This window comes from Lepidochelys kempii, chromosome 10 (assembly GCF_965140285.1).
Source record: "Lepidochelys kempii isolate rLepKem1 chromosome 10, rLepKem1.hap1, whole genome shotgun sequence".
In the NCBI taxonomy this organism is placed as follows: domain Eukaryota; kingdom Metazoa; phylum Chordata; order Testudines; family Cheloniidae; genus Lepidochelys; species Lepidochelys kempii.
The window spans coordinates 60,203,470-60,221,973 of NC_136389.1; the positions used below are offsets into that span (position 1 = coordinate 60,203,470).

Here is an 18,504-nt window from a genome sequence, read left to right on the forward strand (position 1 = left end):
AATTATGCACAAGCCTGTGTCTCAAGTTCCAGTTAGAAAGAAGACACTTTGCTACTGGAAAAACTGAGTTTAGAGTACTAGATACAATGCTGTATAGGACATGGTGGCCTTTGTTTTTGAGGAGCTGCTAGCCAGCTCCTCTAGTGAAGAATGAATAGACAAAAGGAAGAATGCACAATGGAATTTATTATAACAGAGCACTGTATAATATGATCATCCTTACCAATGGAGAACTTAAAGTTCTAGGGTTATGTCTTCAGTGAGTGTAAATCCAGTTTCAGAGTAGCAGCCGTGTTAGTCTATATCCGCAAAAAGAAAAGGAGTACCTGTGGCACTGTAGAGCTACAGCTCAAAGCTTATGCTCAAATAAATGTGTTAGTCTCTAAGGTGCCACAAGTACTCCTTTTCTTTTTGTAAATCCAGTGTAGCTGCAATGACTTCAGTGGAGCTATGCTGATTTAGGATGAAGTAATAGTAATAGAATTGAGGATCTGGCCCTCAAATCACTTAAAGATGCATAGACTTAACTCCGATTCACTTTTATGCGAGTTATACAAATGCACTCAGAATAGGCCCCATTGACTTCTACAGCTGCTGATTTGTACATTAAAAAGTAGGGCTGTTGATTAATTGCAGTTAACTCATGTGATTAACTCAAAATTAATCATTATTAAAAAAATTACCATGATTAATCGCAGTTTAAATCATACTGTTAAACAATAGAATACCAATTGAAATTTATTAAATACTTTGGATGTTTTCCCACTTTTTCATATAGTATTGTGTTGTAATTGAAATCAAACTGTACATTGTGTATTACAAATATTTGCACTGTAAAAATGATAAACAAAAGAAATAGTATTTTTCAGTTCAACTCATTCAAGTATTGTAGTGCAATCTTTGTCGTGAAAGTGCAACTTACAAATGTAGATTTTGTTTTTGTATGAGAATTGTATGTTCCCTGGTCTATTTTACTTGCATTCTGCCACATATTTCTTGTGATAGCAGTCTCGAATGATGACCCAGCACATGTTCATTTTAAGAACACTTTCACTACAGATTTGACAGAACACAAAGAAGGTACCAATGAGATTTCTAAAGATAGCGCTCAACCCAAGGCTTAAGAATCTGAAGTGCCTTCCAAAATCTTAGAGGGACGAGGTGTAGAGCATACTTTCAGAAGTCTTAAAAGAGCAACACTCTGATGCTGAAACTACAGAACCCCAACCACCAAAAAAAAAAGAAAATCAGCCTTCTACTGGTGGCATTTGACTCAGATAATGAAAATGAACATGCATTGGTCCACACTGCTTTGGATTGTTATCAACCAGAACCCATCATCAGCATGGGTGCATGTCCTCTGGAATGGTGGTTGAAGCATGAAGGAACATATGAATCTTTAATGCATCTGGCACATAAATATGTTGTGACTCCAGCTACAACACTGCCATGAGAACACCTGTTCTCACTTTTAGGTGACATTGTAAACAAGAAGTGGGCAGCGTTATCTTCCTCAAATGTAAACAAACTTGTTTGTCCAAGCAATTGGCTGAACAAGAGTTAGGACTGAGTGGACTTGCAGGCTCTAAAATTTTACATTGTTTTATTTTTGAATGCAGTTTTTTGTACATAATTCTACATCTGTAAATTCAACTTTCATGATAAAGATTGTACTACAGTACTTACATTAGGTGAATTGAAAAATACTATTCTTCTTTGAGTGCTTGCTCATATCGATTCCAATTAGGTGTGTGCATGCCACATGCATGATCATCGGAATATTTTTACCCTAGCAACACTTGGTGGGTTGGCTGAGGCGTCCCCTGAAGTGGCGCCGCCATGGCGCCGGATATATGCCCCAGCTGACCTAGCACCCCCTCAGTTCCTTCTTACTGCCCATGACTGTCTTTGGAACTGTGAAGCGCAGCATAGCTGATCTCCACTCTCCCTAGCATTCGCTTTAGTACGTGTTCATAGTTTGTGATTAGTTGTTAGTAGTTGTTAATAGTTACTTAGTATAGTTAGATTTAGTTTAGTAAGTGGGGGGGAAACGGGGTCTTCTCCTCTCTCCCCTGTCCCGGTACTGGGGCCCATGCCTGGGTCTCTGGGCTTCAAACCCTGCTCGGCTTGCCTGAAGCCGATGCCAACAGGAGACCCTCATGACTCTTGCCTAAAGTCTCTGGGGGAATCCCACCAAATGGACAGGTGCCACATTTGCAAAACCTTCAAGCCGAGGACCAAAAAGGAGCAGGACTTAGCCCGGTCCCTTCCTCTAGGCACCAGGACTCGGCATAGTCTTCAGTGCGGAGTGCCCCTGCGGCACCGACTGGTCCAGCACCGCGTTCAGACTCTGCTAAAGACTCATGGCACCAGGTCTCCCCGGCACCTCCACCACTACGGCACCGGTCCCTATCTCCGGGCCAGAAGAAGCAGCAGCCCAAGCAGGTGCCAACTGCTTCTTTTTTGTCGGTTCGACACCGACAAAAGTGGACACCGCAGTTGGAGCCGCGTCCATTGCCAGAGCGCCCAGGACAAGTAATGGCTCCTGCACCGTCGACTCCAGCACCCCAAGGGCCGTCGAGTCTGGTGCATGTAAACTCCGTAGTGCACACCACGGTTGAGCTGAGACTGCTCTCCACACCAGAGACCTTTTCAACAGTGAGGGACTTGATCATGCTCACAGAGCCGACTCCTCTGCAGCCGGCGGCACCTCGGGTACGGACGGTGACGTCGAAGGGAAAACAATCCCTGATACGACTGCCGTTGCCAAGTGAAGCAAAATGGCACTGGTGCTGGGACCAAGATTGTGATGGTATGCCCGGGGGTCCAAAAAGACCACTGTGGAGGTCCTTGGCCCAGGTCATGGCCTTTGTCCAGTTTGCAGAGATCCGAATTGCAGTACGGCCGGTACCGATCGGACTCCTGGCACTGCTCCAGGTACCAGTTAGAGCGGCACTTGACCCAGAGCCGTTCCCAGCACCTATGTCGCAGGAGGTCACCATCGAGAGCCAGATCAGGCTCCTGGTACCGATACAACCGCAGGCACCGATCGACGTCTCGGTACTATTCTGCATCACAGCACCGGAGAACTCTGCACCGACACATACGGCACTGCCTTGGCTGTCTCTTTCCACCTCTACGTCGTCATGCCCACAAGGTGGCTACTAGGACCAGGGCGAGGACGGTGCAGGCCAGTGGCTGAACGAAGGCCAGGACTTGGGCCAAGGACCTCCACAGTGGTCTTTTTGGACCCCTTGGGCATACCGTCAGGTCCAAGGGGTTCCTTCGGGGCTTCCCGTTCTGCCTCTTCAGAGCCCCGAGTACCAGAGGACACTGTGTCTCATGCCCACCCCTGGGGGGTTCTGAGATGACTGCTCCAGCATCAATACAGGCCCACACTCCTAGCGTGGTGGACCTTGGGCAACAAGATCCTCCACAAGAGGACCTCACGCAGGTCCCTTAGTCCTGGGGGTATCTTCCTTGTCCTCACCTGATGAGGCAGTGGCGGGGACTACAGTTTCGGGCACTCCTCCTATGGACCTTCACGCCCACCAGGAACTGCTCCGCAGGGTGGCACATAATATGAACCTCCAGATAGAGGAGGTGGTGGAGGTAGAGGACCCTGTGGTTGACATTCTGTCGGCAGAGGCACCGTCCAGAGTGGCCCTCCCCGTCATACGGAATATACAGGCCAATGACAAGACAATCTGGCAGTCGCCAGCCTCTATTCCACGTATGGCCAAGGGGGTGGAAAGGAAGTACTTTGTCCCCTCAGAGGAATACGAGTACCTCTACACACACCCCCCAACCATGCACCCTTGTCGTGGCTTCGGTCAATGAGAAGGAACGGCACGATCAGCAGGCCCCAGCGCCTAAATCAAAGGACGCTAGATGACTAGACTTGTTTGGGCACAAGGTGTACTCAGACGGAGGCTTGCAGCTCAGGGTGGCCAACAAGCCTCTCTGGACGAGGCGGACTCAGCAGCTAAGACCCTGGCCTCGGGCATAGCCATGCGCTGCATCTCGTGGCTGCAGGTCTCTAGCTTACCACCAAAGTTGCAGCAGACCCTCCAGGACCTGCGCTTTGATGGCAAGGGCCTGTTCTCCGAAAAGACGGACTCAAGGCTGCAGAGTCTGAAGGACTCGAGAATTATCATGCACTCTCTGGGAATGCGTACCCCAGTAACACAGAGAAGGCCCTTCAGACCGCAGCCTCAGAGATCCTACCCTCCCCCTCGGCCAAGACAGGAGTTCTTTAGAAGACGCAGCCAAGGTGGTAAAAGAAAACAAATAGAGCACCAAGCCAACCAAGTCCAGGGCCCTTCCAAGCCATCAGCAGAACTTTTGAAGGTGCACCCGAGGATGGAGCACCAGTCTCCATTCAGGATCCTTCCCCACCTTTCCAAAATAGTCTCTCCCATTTCCTCCTTGTGTGGTCTCACATAACATCAGATGGTTGGGTCCTACACACGGTGGAAAGGGGATACTCCGTCCAATTTGCTTTTTCCCCCCCTCCCCCCCTCCTTCCCCGTCCCTCTTCAGGGACCCTTCTCACGAGCACCTCCTTCTACAGAAGGTCCAATCACTTCTGGCTGTGGGAGCGATAGAGGAGGTTCCAAGAGAGTCAAGGAGCAGGGATTTTTACTCCCATTACTACTTAATCCCCAAGGCCAAGGGCGGGCTTCAGCCTATCTTGGACCTAGGTGGACTCAACAAATTCATGGTAAAGTTGAGGTTCTGCATGGTCTCACTAGGGACCATTATTCCTTCCCTAGATCCTGGAGACTGGTACTCCGCCCTCGACATGAAGGGTGCATACTTCCACGTTGCATTCTACCCAGCGCACAGACGTTTCCTTCGCTTTGTGGTCAATCAACAGCACTTTCAATTCACCGTCCTTCCTTTCAGCCTGTCTGTGGGCCCCCAGGGTGTTTACCAAGTGCATGGCTGTTTTGGCTGCCTCCCTTCGTCGACAACAGATCCAAGTGTTCCCATATCTCGACAACTGGCTTATTTGGGGTCGCTCTAGGGATCAGGTGCAGTCTCATGTTCAGCTCACCATGAACATGTTCGATCGACTGGGCCTCCTGCTCAGTGTTGTGAAATGCACTCTGGTACCAACCCAGAGGATAGAATTCATAAGAGCAGTCTTAGACTCAGGCCTAGCCCGGGCACTTCTGCCAGAAGCACGCTTCCAATTCCTGACGAACATCGTCCAGAGCCTGCAAAGCTTCCCGACCTTGACCGTGAAAACATGCCTATGCCTCCTGGGACACATGGCCTCTTGCACGTATGTGACCAGCACGCCAGGCTGTGACTATGTCCACTCCAAGCCTGGCTATCAACAGTGTACAGGTCGGGACAGCTTGAGTACGGTCAGGGATATTAGCCTTTCTAGGCTGGTGGCTGGACCCCAAATCAGTGTGCGAAGGGGTGTCATTTTACACCCCGCAGCTCTCCATGTCCCTAGTCACGGATGCGTCGTCCCTGGGATGGGGAGCCCACCTCGGGAACCTCGGTACACACAGGCTATGGTCGGCAGGAGAGTTATCCCTTCACGTCAACGTTTGGGATCTCGGAGCAGTGTGTCTGGCGTGTCAAGCATTCCGAGAGCGCATTCCAGGCCATTGTGTGGAAGTCCTCACAGACAACACAACAGCCATGTTTTACATCAACAAGCAAGGGGGAGCCCGGTCATCCCCCCCTCTGTCAAGAGGCCACTCATCTGTGGGAATTCTGCATAGCCCACTTGATCCATCTGGTGGCAGCGTCTCTCCCGGGAGTCCAAAACACCTTAGATAACCACCTCACCAGATCATTCCAGGCTCACGAGTGGTCAGTTCACCTGGACGTCATCCACTCGTGTCTTCCTGAAGTGGGGCTTTCCCCTGATAGATCTATTCATCTCTCGTGAGAATCGGAAATGCCAGGTGTTCTGCTCTCTCCAAGAATGCTCTCCAGGTTCCCTGTCGGATGCTTTCCTAATACAGTGGAAGGATCACCTGTGCTATGCCTTTCCTCCATTCCCGCTAGTCCACAGGGTCCTGCTCAAGCTGCACAGGGACAGAGCCGGTCTGATTTTAGTCGCCCCGGCGTGGCCCAGACAGCACTGGTATACCACTCTCCTAGAGCTATCGGTGGACACTCCAATTCCACTCCCGCTGTGGCCAGACCTGATCACTCAGGACCACGGACGACTCTGTTATCCCGACCTGCAGTCCCTCCACCTTACAGCATGGATTCTGCATGGCTAACTCAATCTGAGCTGCGGTGCTCTCGCTTGGTTCAGAAGGTCCTTTTGGGTAGCAGGAAGCCCTCTACCAGGTCCACGTATTTAGCCAAGTGGAAGCATTTTTCCTGCTGGTGCCCTCACTCATACGTCCCTCCTACAGGTGTCAGTACCTATCATCTTGGACTACCTCCTGTCCTTAAAATAGCAGGGCTTGGCAATATCATCCATCAGAGCGTACCTGGCAGCTATTTCGGCTTTCCACCTGGGCGAAAACGGGCGTTCAGTCTTCTCCAATCCCATGGTCAGCAGATTTCTCAAGGGGTTGGAGCGCCTGTTCCCACGTATTCAGCAACCGGTCCCTAAGTGGGATTTTAACCTGGTCCTCTCCAAACTCGTGGGTGCCCCATTCGAGCCGATGGCCACCTGCTCACTCCTGTACCTTTCATGGAAGACTGCCTTCCTCGTAGCTATCACCTCGGCGAGGCATGTGTCCTGAGCTCAGAGCACTCACATCGGAACCATTGTATACTGTGTTCTTCAAGGACAAGGTACAGCTGCAACCCCACCCAGCCTTCCTCCCTAAGGTGGTGTCCGCCTTCCATCACAACCAGGATATCTTCCTCCCTGTCTTCTGCCCGAAGCTGCACGCCTTTTGACGGGAACAACAGCTGCACTCCCTGGACATTCGCAGGGCCCTCGCCTTCTACATCAAGCAAACAAAACCTTTCAGGAAAACATTGCAGCTGTTTGTTGCTGTGGCAGATTGGATGAAGGGCCTTCCTGTCTGCTCCCAGCACATCTCGTCCTGGATCACATCATGCATCCATGTGTGCTATGACTTGGCTGGTGTCCCAACTATGCACCTTACCACCCACTCCACACTGGCTCAGAGTTCATCCTCTTGCTTTCCTGGCAGACGTTCCCATACAGGAATCTGTAGGGCAGCGACTTGGTCGTCAGTGCGTACCTTCACTACCCACTATGCGATAATTCAGCAGTCCAGGGGTGATGTTGCATTTGGTTCAGCAGTCCTTCACTCTGTGACATCTCACTCCGACCCCACCGCCTTGGTAAGGCTTGGGAGTCACCTAATTGGAATTGATATGAGCAAGCACTCGAAGAAGAAAAGACGGTTACTCACCTTTGTAACGGTTGTTCTTCGAGATGTGGTGCTCATATCCATTCCAAACCTGCCCTCCTTCCCCTCTGTCAGAGTAGCTGGCAAGAAAGAACTGAGGGGGTGCTGGGTCGGATGGGGCATATATCCGGCGCCATGAAGGCGCCACTCCAGGGGGTGCCTCAGCCGACCCACGGAGTGTTGCTAGGGTAAAAATCTTCCGACGATCATGCACGCGGCTCGCACACACCTATTTGGAATGGGTATGAGCAACACATCTCAAAGAACAACAGTTACAAAGGTGAGTAACCGTCTTTTCTTTTTTTATACAGTGCAAATACTTGTAATAAAAAATAAATATAAAATGAGCACTGTACACTTCGTATTCTGTGTTATTGAAATCCATATGTTTTTAAATGTAGAAAACATCCAAAAATATTTAAATAAATGGTATTGTATTGTTTAACAGTGTGATTAATTTACTTTTTATATCACTTGACAGCCCTTATAAAAAGTGATGGTAGAATGCTTCTTACTTTCAGAGACTGTTAATGAGTATTTTTTTAATACTGTATCATTTCTTTAACAGAAGTAATGAGCTTTTCAGGGCGATAGGTATTGGATATTCTGAAAAGACAATAACATGGTAGCTTTTCCTACTTACTGCATTAGAAAAGCCCTCTGGTCTTATTATTGCAACAAATAGTTGCAACTTCTTATTTTATTCATCTGACACATTCCTCTTACCAGCGAAATGAATTTCTTTTGCTCTGTTAACATCTTTAAAAGGTGAAAATCATTTCCATATGCAGCAGAATAGAGTTGTCTGTTATACTGTTACATTATCTTCATATTGATAATAGTCTGCCATCATTTGTTGTTAAGCTTGAGATAAAAAACTTCACTTTCAAAAATATGCTTATAAATATACATAAAATTAAACTTTCATATATGTAGTTTGCCTTTTAGACTGTTATTGATTGTGCAATTATCTAGTTTGCATATGCAGTTTAGCTATCCATTTATGCAAATTTAACCCATTGTGGAGTGTGACATAAACAATTTGTTTATAATCCCATTTTATGTTAGACAGGGGCTGTCCTTTTGTTCTGTTTGTACAGCAGCTAGCCCAATGGGGTTCTGGTCCATGATAGGGGCTCGTAGGCGCTACAGTAAATATAATTAATAACATTGAAAGCGATACTTTGTTTAATCCTTGATGTTCTTTCCCATGTTAAGTTATTTTCAGCTAACTTACTTTTTGCATTTCTGAGTTTGGACATGGAAAATGGTACCCCACAACCAATTAGTGCTAATAATGTTTTGCACTTGTCAGCCTGAGTAGTTATCATATAATCCAGAAATCTGTTTCTTCTAATTGTGCTATTTGCATTTTGTATAAACTTTACACTTTTCGTGCAAATATTATAAGTCTAGAATATTATATATTCTCCAGTTTCTGGATCTATTTGGGCACGCAGCATTCATGCTAAATCTACTAAGGAGACCAGAAGCCTTTGGATACACAATAGCCAGGTTTTTTGTTTGTTTTTTTTTTTTTAAAGTACATGCCTGGATAGATGGTAGTATTTTCCCACTTTAAAGCTGGGACAGTTCGATGTAAAATCATTTATGACTGAGTGGAGTTCAGATACAGTAAATGTGTATATTCCCATCTTCCCCCCCTCCTCCCCCAAGTATATGATACAAATGATTAAAATTTATTATTTAACTAGTTTGGAACTATGCCCCAGAAATTTTGAACAGCCTATCACTTAGTAAACATTTGTGTCAGGCAAGAAATTCAAAGTTAAGGCTAACACACTTATCGCATAGCACTGTAAAATTCAGATGATATTGTAATGGTTACAAAATAAGTGTCAGCTGTGACTTGCATATAATTTTTAAAGAGTAAATTATAGATGGTGTAATGTTTTTAGGATGGCTCTTTGCATATATCAGAAGGTAGAATTAAAAAAAAAAGTTCTTTGTACCTGTGACCTCAGATACATTGCTATAAATTATATCTGAGTATGTAATATGCCTTGTGGTTTCTTGTGAGTCAGATTCACTTATATGCATGAGAAGCCAGAGGCTTGCAAAAACTCATAACTTTTTGTTCACTGTTTGTGGATTCTCTGGCACTAGAGCTGGAATGCAATTAATAAATCTGACCTATATTTTTTATTTGAAAAATATTGAGTGAGGGGAGGGATATGGTAACACTTGTATTAAATGTGGAGTATTTGAAAATAAAGAAATCACCTCTGTTCCAGGCTAAATACAATTGCCTCAAACTTCCCCTGCTCCTGCTTCCCCCAAGGATTAGAAACTATACTGTGAGGAAAAAAGTCAGTTTTTTTTTCTTCAGTGTGGCAACTAAGTTAACTATTAAGAGTCAGACATTAATATCTTCTTATTTTACTAAAATCTTTTGGTTACATGAAGAAAATGTCTATCCTCTTGGGGGGGAAAGAGGGCTTATAGATTTCAAATATTTTTGAAGATGCAAATGTTTGGTTTTGCAGATTAGACTTGGAAAAAAAAAAAAACATTGTTTCATTTCAGACAGAAAATCCAAATATGGAGAGACCATACACCTTTAAAGATTTTGTTCTTCATCCAAGAAGGTCAGTAAATAGCAAACATTTTTAAAATGTTAACTTTCCTGTGCAAACTGTAACTTGCTATGAACTGTAGCTTCTTTATGTACTTTTATGTGTCACCGTAGTATTTGAGCACCTCAATAGAGCAGTATATTAAAGTAATAATCAGTGCTGGCACTTGTTTAAATTTCTGAAAACTAATTTTAAATTGTAACATTTTTTTCAGCAGCATATGAGGTAAAGTTCCTGGGGTTAAAGTAATAACATAGTCCATTAGTAATGGTTATACATTACATAGTAAAATCACTACTCAGTATTATGCCATATTTGAATCATTTTAGCTATCAACTGTATCCTCCTCTAATCTAGAAACGATGTTCCTTTTTGTGTGTGGCTTAATCCAAGTAAATTGCATTTGACTGCAGTTAAAAATATAACTTATTTTTTCATTTGAAAAGTATTTAGTCCTATAGGAGTGTATTAGGGAAGCCAGGAATTTAAAAACACAAACAGTGTGAACCTTATTACTCCATCCCTGACCCAAACACTACAGATTTTATTTCCCTTTCTACGTGCAGGCACTAAAGCTACAGAAAATTGAACATTGCTTAAGTATTGCTGACAATGTGCCTAAGTTTAATAAACATAAACTTCTTAAGGAAATATGGATGTTAACTTTTTCTAATTGATTTCTGTTTAGAAATACAGCTGGAAAGTCTTCGTGCTCTAGTGGAATCTTCCTTTCTTTTTAACCAACTAAGAAGTAAGGGAAGTATTTCAAATGCAAAAGAATAAATTAATCTGTCATCTCCAAGTTACTTCCCTTCCAGAGTTAGGAAAGACACACACATTTTTCTTTTCTGCAAACCTATGAAAAATCCACGCTTGCTGTACTTCAAATGCTGCTATTGTTCACAAATCTACCTCAATACTGTCTCCAAGACATGAGTGTAACAGTGCTCTGCAATGGAAAGGCAGTGCCACAGATCCAGGCATGCTGTAAAGCCAGCCAGTCAATAGGCAAATTAACTAACGCCACTTTCAGAACTGTGCTCAAATTGACCTCAACAATCAATAAACCAGGGTAGCTGATTCTCTTTAAAAAGCAAAAGGATAAAATTGGTATGAAAAAAGTTATTTTCACATTCCTAGTATTATTGCAGCATAGCGCTAAATACTAAAAGGTAATTTAAGGTTTTGAGGAGAAAACTAGGCATACAGGACTGAAAGTTCCTCTAAATACAGCTTTTTCAGTGACGTCTACGCTGAACAGTAGTTCAAATACTGGCTATCGATAATGTTAATGGTTGCATTATTATTCCTGTTGTTTTTTTATCAGTTTGTATTGCACATTATGGAAACTTTCATGAGAGCAAAATGATATCTTTTCAGTTCACTACTCAAAAAAAAAAAAAGGGGGGGGGGGGCAAAAAAATCTTCACTACCACTGTGTAATTGTCGCTAATTAGTTATTATTTTGAAAAAGAAGTTTGTAAGTTTCTTGGCACTTCAGATTAAACTTGTGTGTATAATTGTAAATTTTCAGTATCATTATTTCACCATAATACTTGAAGTAATAAAACTGTTTCAACTCCATTTTCACAAAAGAATCTTTCTCACATACTTTAGTGAGAGAGCTGGCATTGTATTGTCAGTACTCATTATATAAATGGTAAATTCCTATTTATCTTTGAAAATCTGGTAACTGATTATTCTGGTTGCACTACTGATCCTCACCCCAAGAAACTTACACTTTTTCAGGATTATCATCAGCTAAACCTGATGTATTCACACATCCACCCTGTAGAGATTTTTTGATAACAGAACTAAGTAGGCTTCCTAATTAAATATTTGGGTCTTCTGAGTAGCTTTTCTTGTGTTACAAAATTCCAAGAGTATTTCAAAGCCTTCTACTTTCAAGATAAAGTATAAAGCCCAATTGCAACTGTCACAGTAGATTTCGATTACCATTGCTTTTATATAGCCAAAAATGTATAGATTTTTTTCACACCGTTAAAACCAAATCACATGCTTCTTCTACATAGGATTCGTGGTCTGACCGAAAGTTACCAAAATAATCTGGTATCTTTCACAAGTGTGACAAAATGGCTAATGATTTTATTTAATATCATTGCACAATAACAATTTTTTCTCTTCTGCAGTCACAAGTCAAGAGTTAAAGGTCACCTAAGATTAAAAATGACATACTTGCCTAAAAACAGTGGATCTGAAGAAGAAAACACAGAACAGGTGGAAGACCTGGAGGTGAGAAAAGTGTTTGGTGCTGAAGAGCATATAGTCTGACTTGTTCTTGTAACTCTACCTAATAAAGGTTGTAGGCATAAAAATATCTTTTAAAAATGATGCTGCTGCGAGCAACCTTTTAGAAATTTGATAAATCGGTTAGTTTGGCATCAGAAGGAGATCCAAAATTCCTGTACTGTCTCTTGTGTAATTGTGATGTCAAAGCATTCCCATCATTTTTTAAGAATTACTTCTCGCCTTTATATAGCTGTAATTCCGCAGGAAACAGACAGCAGTTGTAAAAATCTAAGTCAACAAAATACAAGCAAAACTATTTGCTGACCTCTAGCTTTAGTGGCCATAAGTGCTTGGGAATAAACACTTTCCAGTATTTCCATCTTCCTATGTAATATTGTTAACTAGTCATCATGATGATGATCTGCTCTGTTACAAAAACTTGAAATTTATCTAGTGGAAGAGAAATTTTTTATTTTAGCTATTTTGTTTTCTAATTGTAAGTAATTACATCCAATTTAGATGTAAAGATCTTTTCCCCAACACCTTAAACAGCTATTTCAACAGCACCACTTCTGCAGGTATAATTAAAATGGTTTCTGTTATAAAACCCATAAATTAAGCAGATACACCTACTGCAAATTTATGGACTGGAACCTTGCATATAAGACTCCTTAATTTTAATATCCATTGAGTATCTTTCCTATTCCCAAACCAGAAAATAACAAATTCCTATATATTAAGCTTAAGTAGTATTAAGCTTAAGGTGCTACAATAATACAAATAATAAAAACAGATACTGCTCCTCCACTTCTCTGTATCCATACAGGTCTAAATATAGTTCGTGGCAATAAATTCTAAAGTGGCTAGGCCCATGGTATGTACATGCTGACACTGGAAGAACAACTAATAAAATGCATTATCAAGGACTTCATAGGGAAAAACTAAATGGTGTGAGATTTGTAAGGAGATGTACAGGTCCAGTTCCACTATAACATCTCACTTAACATTTTGTTAGTGCTGATTGTCATTTTAAAATACCTAAAATCAGTTCATGTCCTGAAGACTTCATAATATAAAATGTCTAAAGGATTCACTTAAAATCCAGGAGTGAAGATAGCTTAATACTTTATTTTTCCATAATTATCACAGAAGATGTGCATTTTTGATAAGGTCTTGAATAAGAGGACAGTGGCTTGTTAAACTGGGACACATCTCCTTTTACAGGTTTAACACTGATGAATGTTAAGTATCTTTACTGGAAATGGCCCACCTGATGATCACTTTAGATAAGCTATTACCAGCAGGACAGTGGGGTGGGAGGAGGTATTGGTTCATATTCTCTGTGTATATATAAAGTCTGCTGCAGTTTCCACGATATGCATCTGATGAAGTGAGCTGTAGCTCACGAAAGCTTATGCTCTAATAAATTGGTTAGTCTCTAAGGTGCCACAAGTACTCCTTTTCTTTTTGCGAATACAGACTAACACGGTTGTTACTCTGAAACCTATCTTTACTTAGTTATTAGTCTTGTGTCTCATAGCCTGGGTGGATTATATTGGACCAACCGGATGCTGCTTGCCAGCCGCAACAGCAGCAACAAGAATCTCCTCCTCTACCTCCAGGCTGGGAAGAAAGACAAGATATCCTGGGTAGAACCTACTTTGTCAACCATGAATCTAGAAGAACACAATGGAAAAGACCAACTGCTCAGTATGTCTTCTGACTTCTAAGATTCAAAGTATACTTTACTGCGACTGGCAATTCACTTTTGTCATTCTGTATAATAATGCAAGTCAGGGAATGAATAGCTCAAGAATTAGTAATGGAGATCTTCATTTTAATTTTTTCTGTATGTCTACAATTCAAATAAAAAGTGTTCTTAAGTCTGATTAGCTAAACTATGTTAGTTTACTGCTATTTCAGTCAGTTAACTACTGCAAGTTAGCTAACCCAACTTAACACGTTTTATTTAAAGTGTAGACCTACTATAATGACTAAAAAAGCTATTACACCTTGGCTGGTGAGCAATTCAGCTCACACGGTACTCAGTCCATTTTCCAAAGTGACAAATATTCACAATGTATGTTTCCTGCATAATGGAAGCTACTTGTAGTCTCAGCAGAGACTAATAATGACTGTGTATGGAGAAGAAATTCCTTTGATGCCTCAAAGACTGCTTCCTCCTTACCAGTAGTGGCCACCTGAAATCCTTCTCATGTAGTTTGAATGATCTCTCCTTCCAGCACATGAACTATTAAAGTATATTACCTGTTCAGTTGCTTTGTTTGACTCCTACTTCCTGCTCCCTGTTTTTCTCTAGTCTTCTGCTTTCTACTGAACTTAAGTTCATTTTGTAGCTTCTGGCTGCTACTCCTATTGGCAAAAGTGGCCATAAGCAATGTTTTTGTTGCTAGTCTGGTCTGTTACGAACTTTACTGTTGGAAGATACAGATGACTATTTTACTGTTGCTTGCTTTTGTGCAGGGACAATCTAGCTGATGTTGACAATGGTAATATTCGTTTGGAGGCACAGCATGCATTCACCCATCGGCGACAGATATCAGAGGAAACAGAAAATATAGACAATAGAGATTCTCCTGAGGTAAAAATTGTATGGGTTTAAGATACAAATCAATGTTTTCCTGTAGTCAAAAAGCTTGATCTGAGGTTTTGTAACCTAAATATACTTTTTTTTTCTTCTTTTTCTGAAAAAAAGAGCTGGGAAGTTATAACTGAAGATGAGGCCACTGTGTACAGCAATCAGAATCTTCCAACACTACCGCCACAGAGCAGCTCTGATATGCAGTCTCGCCTTGCAGAAGAATTGAATACCAGACTTACTATCTCTGGGAGTTCAGCCACTGGCCAACCAACTTCCTGCAGTGTGAGAGAGCACACATTTTTCCAATTGTTTTAACATGAATAGTGAATCTGCAAATTATTTTCCCAAAAGCTAATTCTAACCCAAATTTCTTACAGCAAATATTATGTAATATCACTTTGTAGTTACTGTACTGAGAAACTCTTAAATTAAGGGGAACACCAGTCCTAATTAGCTTTAGATTTTTTTATTTTATGTTGTCAGAGCTAAAATCAATATTTCAAACCAAGAGCATCCGTCATTTTACTTCAGTTCATGCAGAGGCTTAAGGATAATCTTGGTATACTAGACCTACTCGCCAAATAAAATATTTTTTTTTCATTTTTCCCCACTTCGTTTTTGTAAAACAAGACTTTTTCCATGAGACCTAAAGTAGCATCTGCATTGAATTACTTGAGTTCGCAAATCTAGCTTGTGTTCTAGCTATCATGCTGTCTAGAATACCACCAAAAAGTACTACAGAAGAACACTTCTAGAACTGTACTTAAATTTACAGCAGTACATTTTTGAGGAAATATCAATACCATATCATTGTCCTCTCGTGTGGGGTAAACTTGAGAGAAATAATTTACGTTACCAAGACCGTTAAATCAAGGGATTGGAGACAACTTTGTTGTAATCTGATGCATTTTGAAAAAAAACCATACCATTGAAAGAAGCTTACCCAGGGAGGTAAGGTATGCTAAGCCATCAGAACTTTTGGGTTTTGGAGTTTTTTCACTTACATCTCTAGCCCTTCTGATTGTGAAGATGCGGGCATTTCCAGTGCTGCTGCTCTTTGCTTTACTTGATAAGACTGTACTCAACTTAGGGTTTGTCTACACAGTGGGGTATCACACACTAAGTGGTGTGATTTTTAAAGTTCACTAATGTGTTGTGCATTAATAGGTCTGTATTACATCCTGCTGATGTGATTTAACATACTTTAAATATTTAGTGAGCCACCAGCGGGGTTACGCGGACCAATTAATTCGCAACATAATAGTGTGCTTTAGAAATCACACCCCCATAGTACGCTTTACCCCACCATGTAGACAAGCCCTTAATTTCTGAAGTTCAGAATCCCGTGGACAGCAGTGAAACTGTCACTTCATACTGTGGCTGCTTTGGAAGTCTGAACAGGAAAAGAGGCAGATGGTAAAGTTATTTCTAGGGAAAGGTGAGGTGCAGAAGGTATCCTGTGTGCCCCTCCCTCCCAAAGAAGAGGTATAGCAGTAGAGCCTCACTCTTCCTATACAGTGTCCAGAATAAGGAAGATCCATCCTTTCGCAGCTGTTAGCCTCTGAAGGACCAAAATGGAACCGTGTAGAGTCAAGCACAGGAGTTTTACACACAGCGCTGGTGGAGTGTCCCCTTGCTTATCAGGCTCAGAGACACTGCAAAACAGTTAGTTACAATAGATTATATATGGTGCTCACTGGGCGGAGAGAAGCAACAGGGATGGGTTTTCCCAAACCCCTGGATAGGTTCTAGCAGCAAGACAAGATAAGCACAATAAGCCAATGGTCTAAAAGATTACATAATGCTTCCATCCAAGGACCAAATTAACATATTGCTGACCCACAGGTAATTATCCCCAAACTATGTCTATTAAAGTGTATGGGTTAAAATCTCATTTCCCTGGACCCCAAAATTAGGAAGCAGCTCTCCCGGTTGACCAACAGGTACTTCCCTGGAGATTTAAAGCAAAAAAGCAGTAATTAGTACTTAACAATAACAATTGTTTGTAAGTTTACCCGTGCTTTTCTGTGGGCTTGGATTGGCATACATCTGTGAGGGGAGGATGTTATAACTCATGTCAATCATATTAGGCCTCTCCCCGAATTCTGTCTGGGATCTGAGGGGTATTGTACCACTATTTCCTCCCTGCATTAGGGAGTAACTGTGAGGCCTTTTGTCAGCGCTTCATATGTCTATAACTTGTGATAAGGATGCCCAGTTACATCTGGAGTTATGCTGACTCCACTCACTGACTTGAAACACACAAGGTTATCTGTTTTACCCCAGCTTTCTCATAGCCATGTATTGTTCTCTGTTAGCCAGCTCCCATGGCCCAGGCTATGCTGTGGACTCCAGGCCTATATGAAAAGTTCTTAGCAGAAACTGTAGCTAAGATCTTACATCTATAGCAAGTGGATTTTGGCCCTTTAGCTTTTGAAGGGAGTTGAAACAAAGCCTGCTCAATTTCAGCAGCTGTAGTATATATACTAATAATATGACATGCTTGAGTAAGGTCCAGAGTTAACATTGCTGTTGGAATTCCATCACCTTACTCAGAAGCTAGATGACGTGCACGTTGCCTCCTTAGTAGGTGTACTCCTCTACCTAATAGTTGTCTGCTGTTAGGGATCTCAAAATTTACCATGTCAAAAGCATGAGTCTAGTTACAGGACACAGTAGTAATTCTGTAATAGCTGTGTCCTCAGGCTCAGCTGTATTTTATAAATTTAAATACTTAATGTGACTGAGTGGTAACAATTCTAGTATCTTAATACCTATATATCAATTCATAGTCTGTTGCAACTGGCATTAGCTTGACTAGGTTCTAAACAGAAGTACAAGTTGTCATAGACTCCATGAGTAGATGGTTAATACCTCTTACAATATTTTTCAAATTTTCATTTTAAATATTATTTTGCTGAAAAAAACAATGAGGCAGCTTGAATGAAAACTGAATATTTTCTTTGTTGCATTATCATTGCATTGCTTGGTAGCATCAAAAAAGCAACAATCATAAGTGATTTACAGTTCTCTTTCATACTTTCCAGAACGATTCCAGCAGAAGAGGTAGCCTGCAAACATACAGAGTTGAGGAACAGCCTGCACTTCCTGTGGTAGGTTATATTCCAAAACATCATTTTGTAGAGCATAGGAATCTGAAAATTCACTTGTTGTGAAACTTTTTTTACCATGGGTAAAGTATTGAAATGCAGGTGAGATTTAGCCTTCAGCTTCTGGTAGCTATCCTAACAAAATCAGTTTGTGGGTCTTGCAAGATTTGAGTCCCACCAGAAGGCTTTCATCTTCCAAGTTCACATTTTTAGTTTAATGATGATTTAATATATGGTTGTAGCCTGGAGGAGGGAAGAATTTTAACATGTAGATGTGAGACTTTTTTTTTTTTAAGGTAAATCATCTTGCTTTATCAACAGTACAATTCTAGCATTTTTGCATTGTGCTCCCATATGCCTTTGCAGCTTCATAGTAACTTAACAGCCATAAATTCTAGGCTAAAACAGCCAAACCAAAAGAGAATTTTTTTAAAACATATTTTCCATCACTCAAATTGTTTTGAGAGATAAGGATGTGGTTGACTTCTCTGGTGTCATGTTATCCAATATGGATTTAAACAACTAAAAACTTTCCCTTTATGACTTCTGATTTGGGAAAATCTGATGGATGAAGT

The 18,504-nt window shown here is 41.8% G+C and overlaps 1 protein-coding gene across 2 annotated transcripts in view; it reads left to right on the forward strand.

The window, feature by feature from the left end:
- Nucleotides 1–18,504, forward strand: part of NEDD4 (NEDD4 E3 ubiquitin protein ligase) — a 128,416-nt gene that overhangs the window by 89,985 nt on the left and 19,927 nt on the right. For both annotated transcript variants that reach the window (XM_073303793.2, XM_073303794.2), the window contains 6 exons: nucleotides 9,918–9,979; nucleotides 12,118–12,220; nucleotides 13,758–13,927; nucleotides 14,702–14,819; nucleotides 14,934–15,101; nucleotides 17,867–17,932. In XM_073303793.2, the coding sequence (XP_073159894.1) occupies nucleotides 9,918–9,979; nucleotides 12,118–12,220; nucleotides 13,758–13,927; nucleotides 14,702–14,819; nucleotides 14,934–15,101; nucleotides 17,867–17,932 (687 nt within the window). The remainder of the gene's footprint in view (nucleotides 1–9,917; nucleotides 9,980–12,117; nucleotides 12,221–13,757; nucleotides 13,928–14,701; nucleotides 14,820–14,933; nucleotides 15,102–17,866; nucleotides 17,933–18,504) is intronic.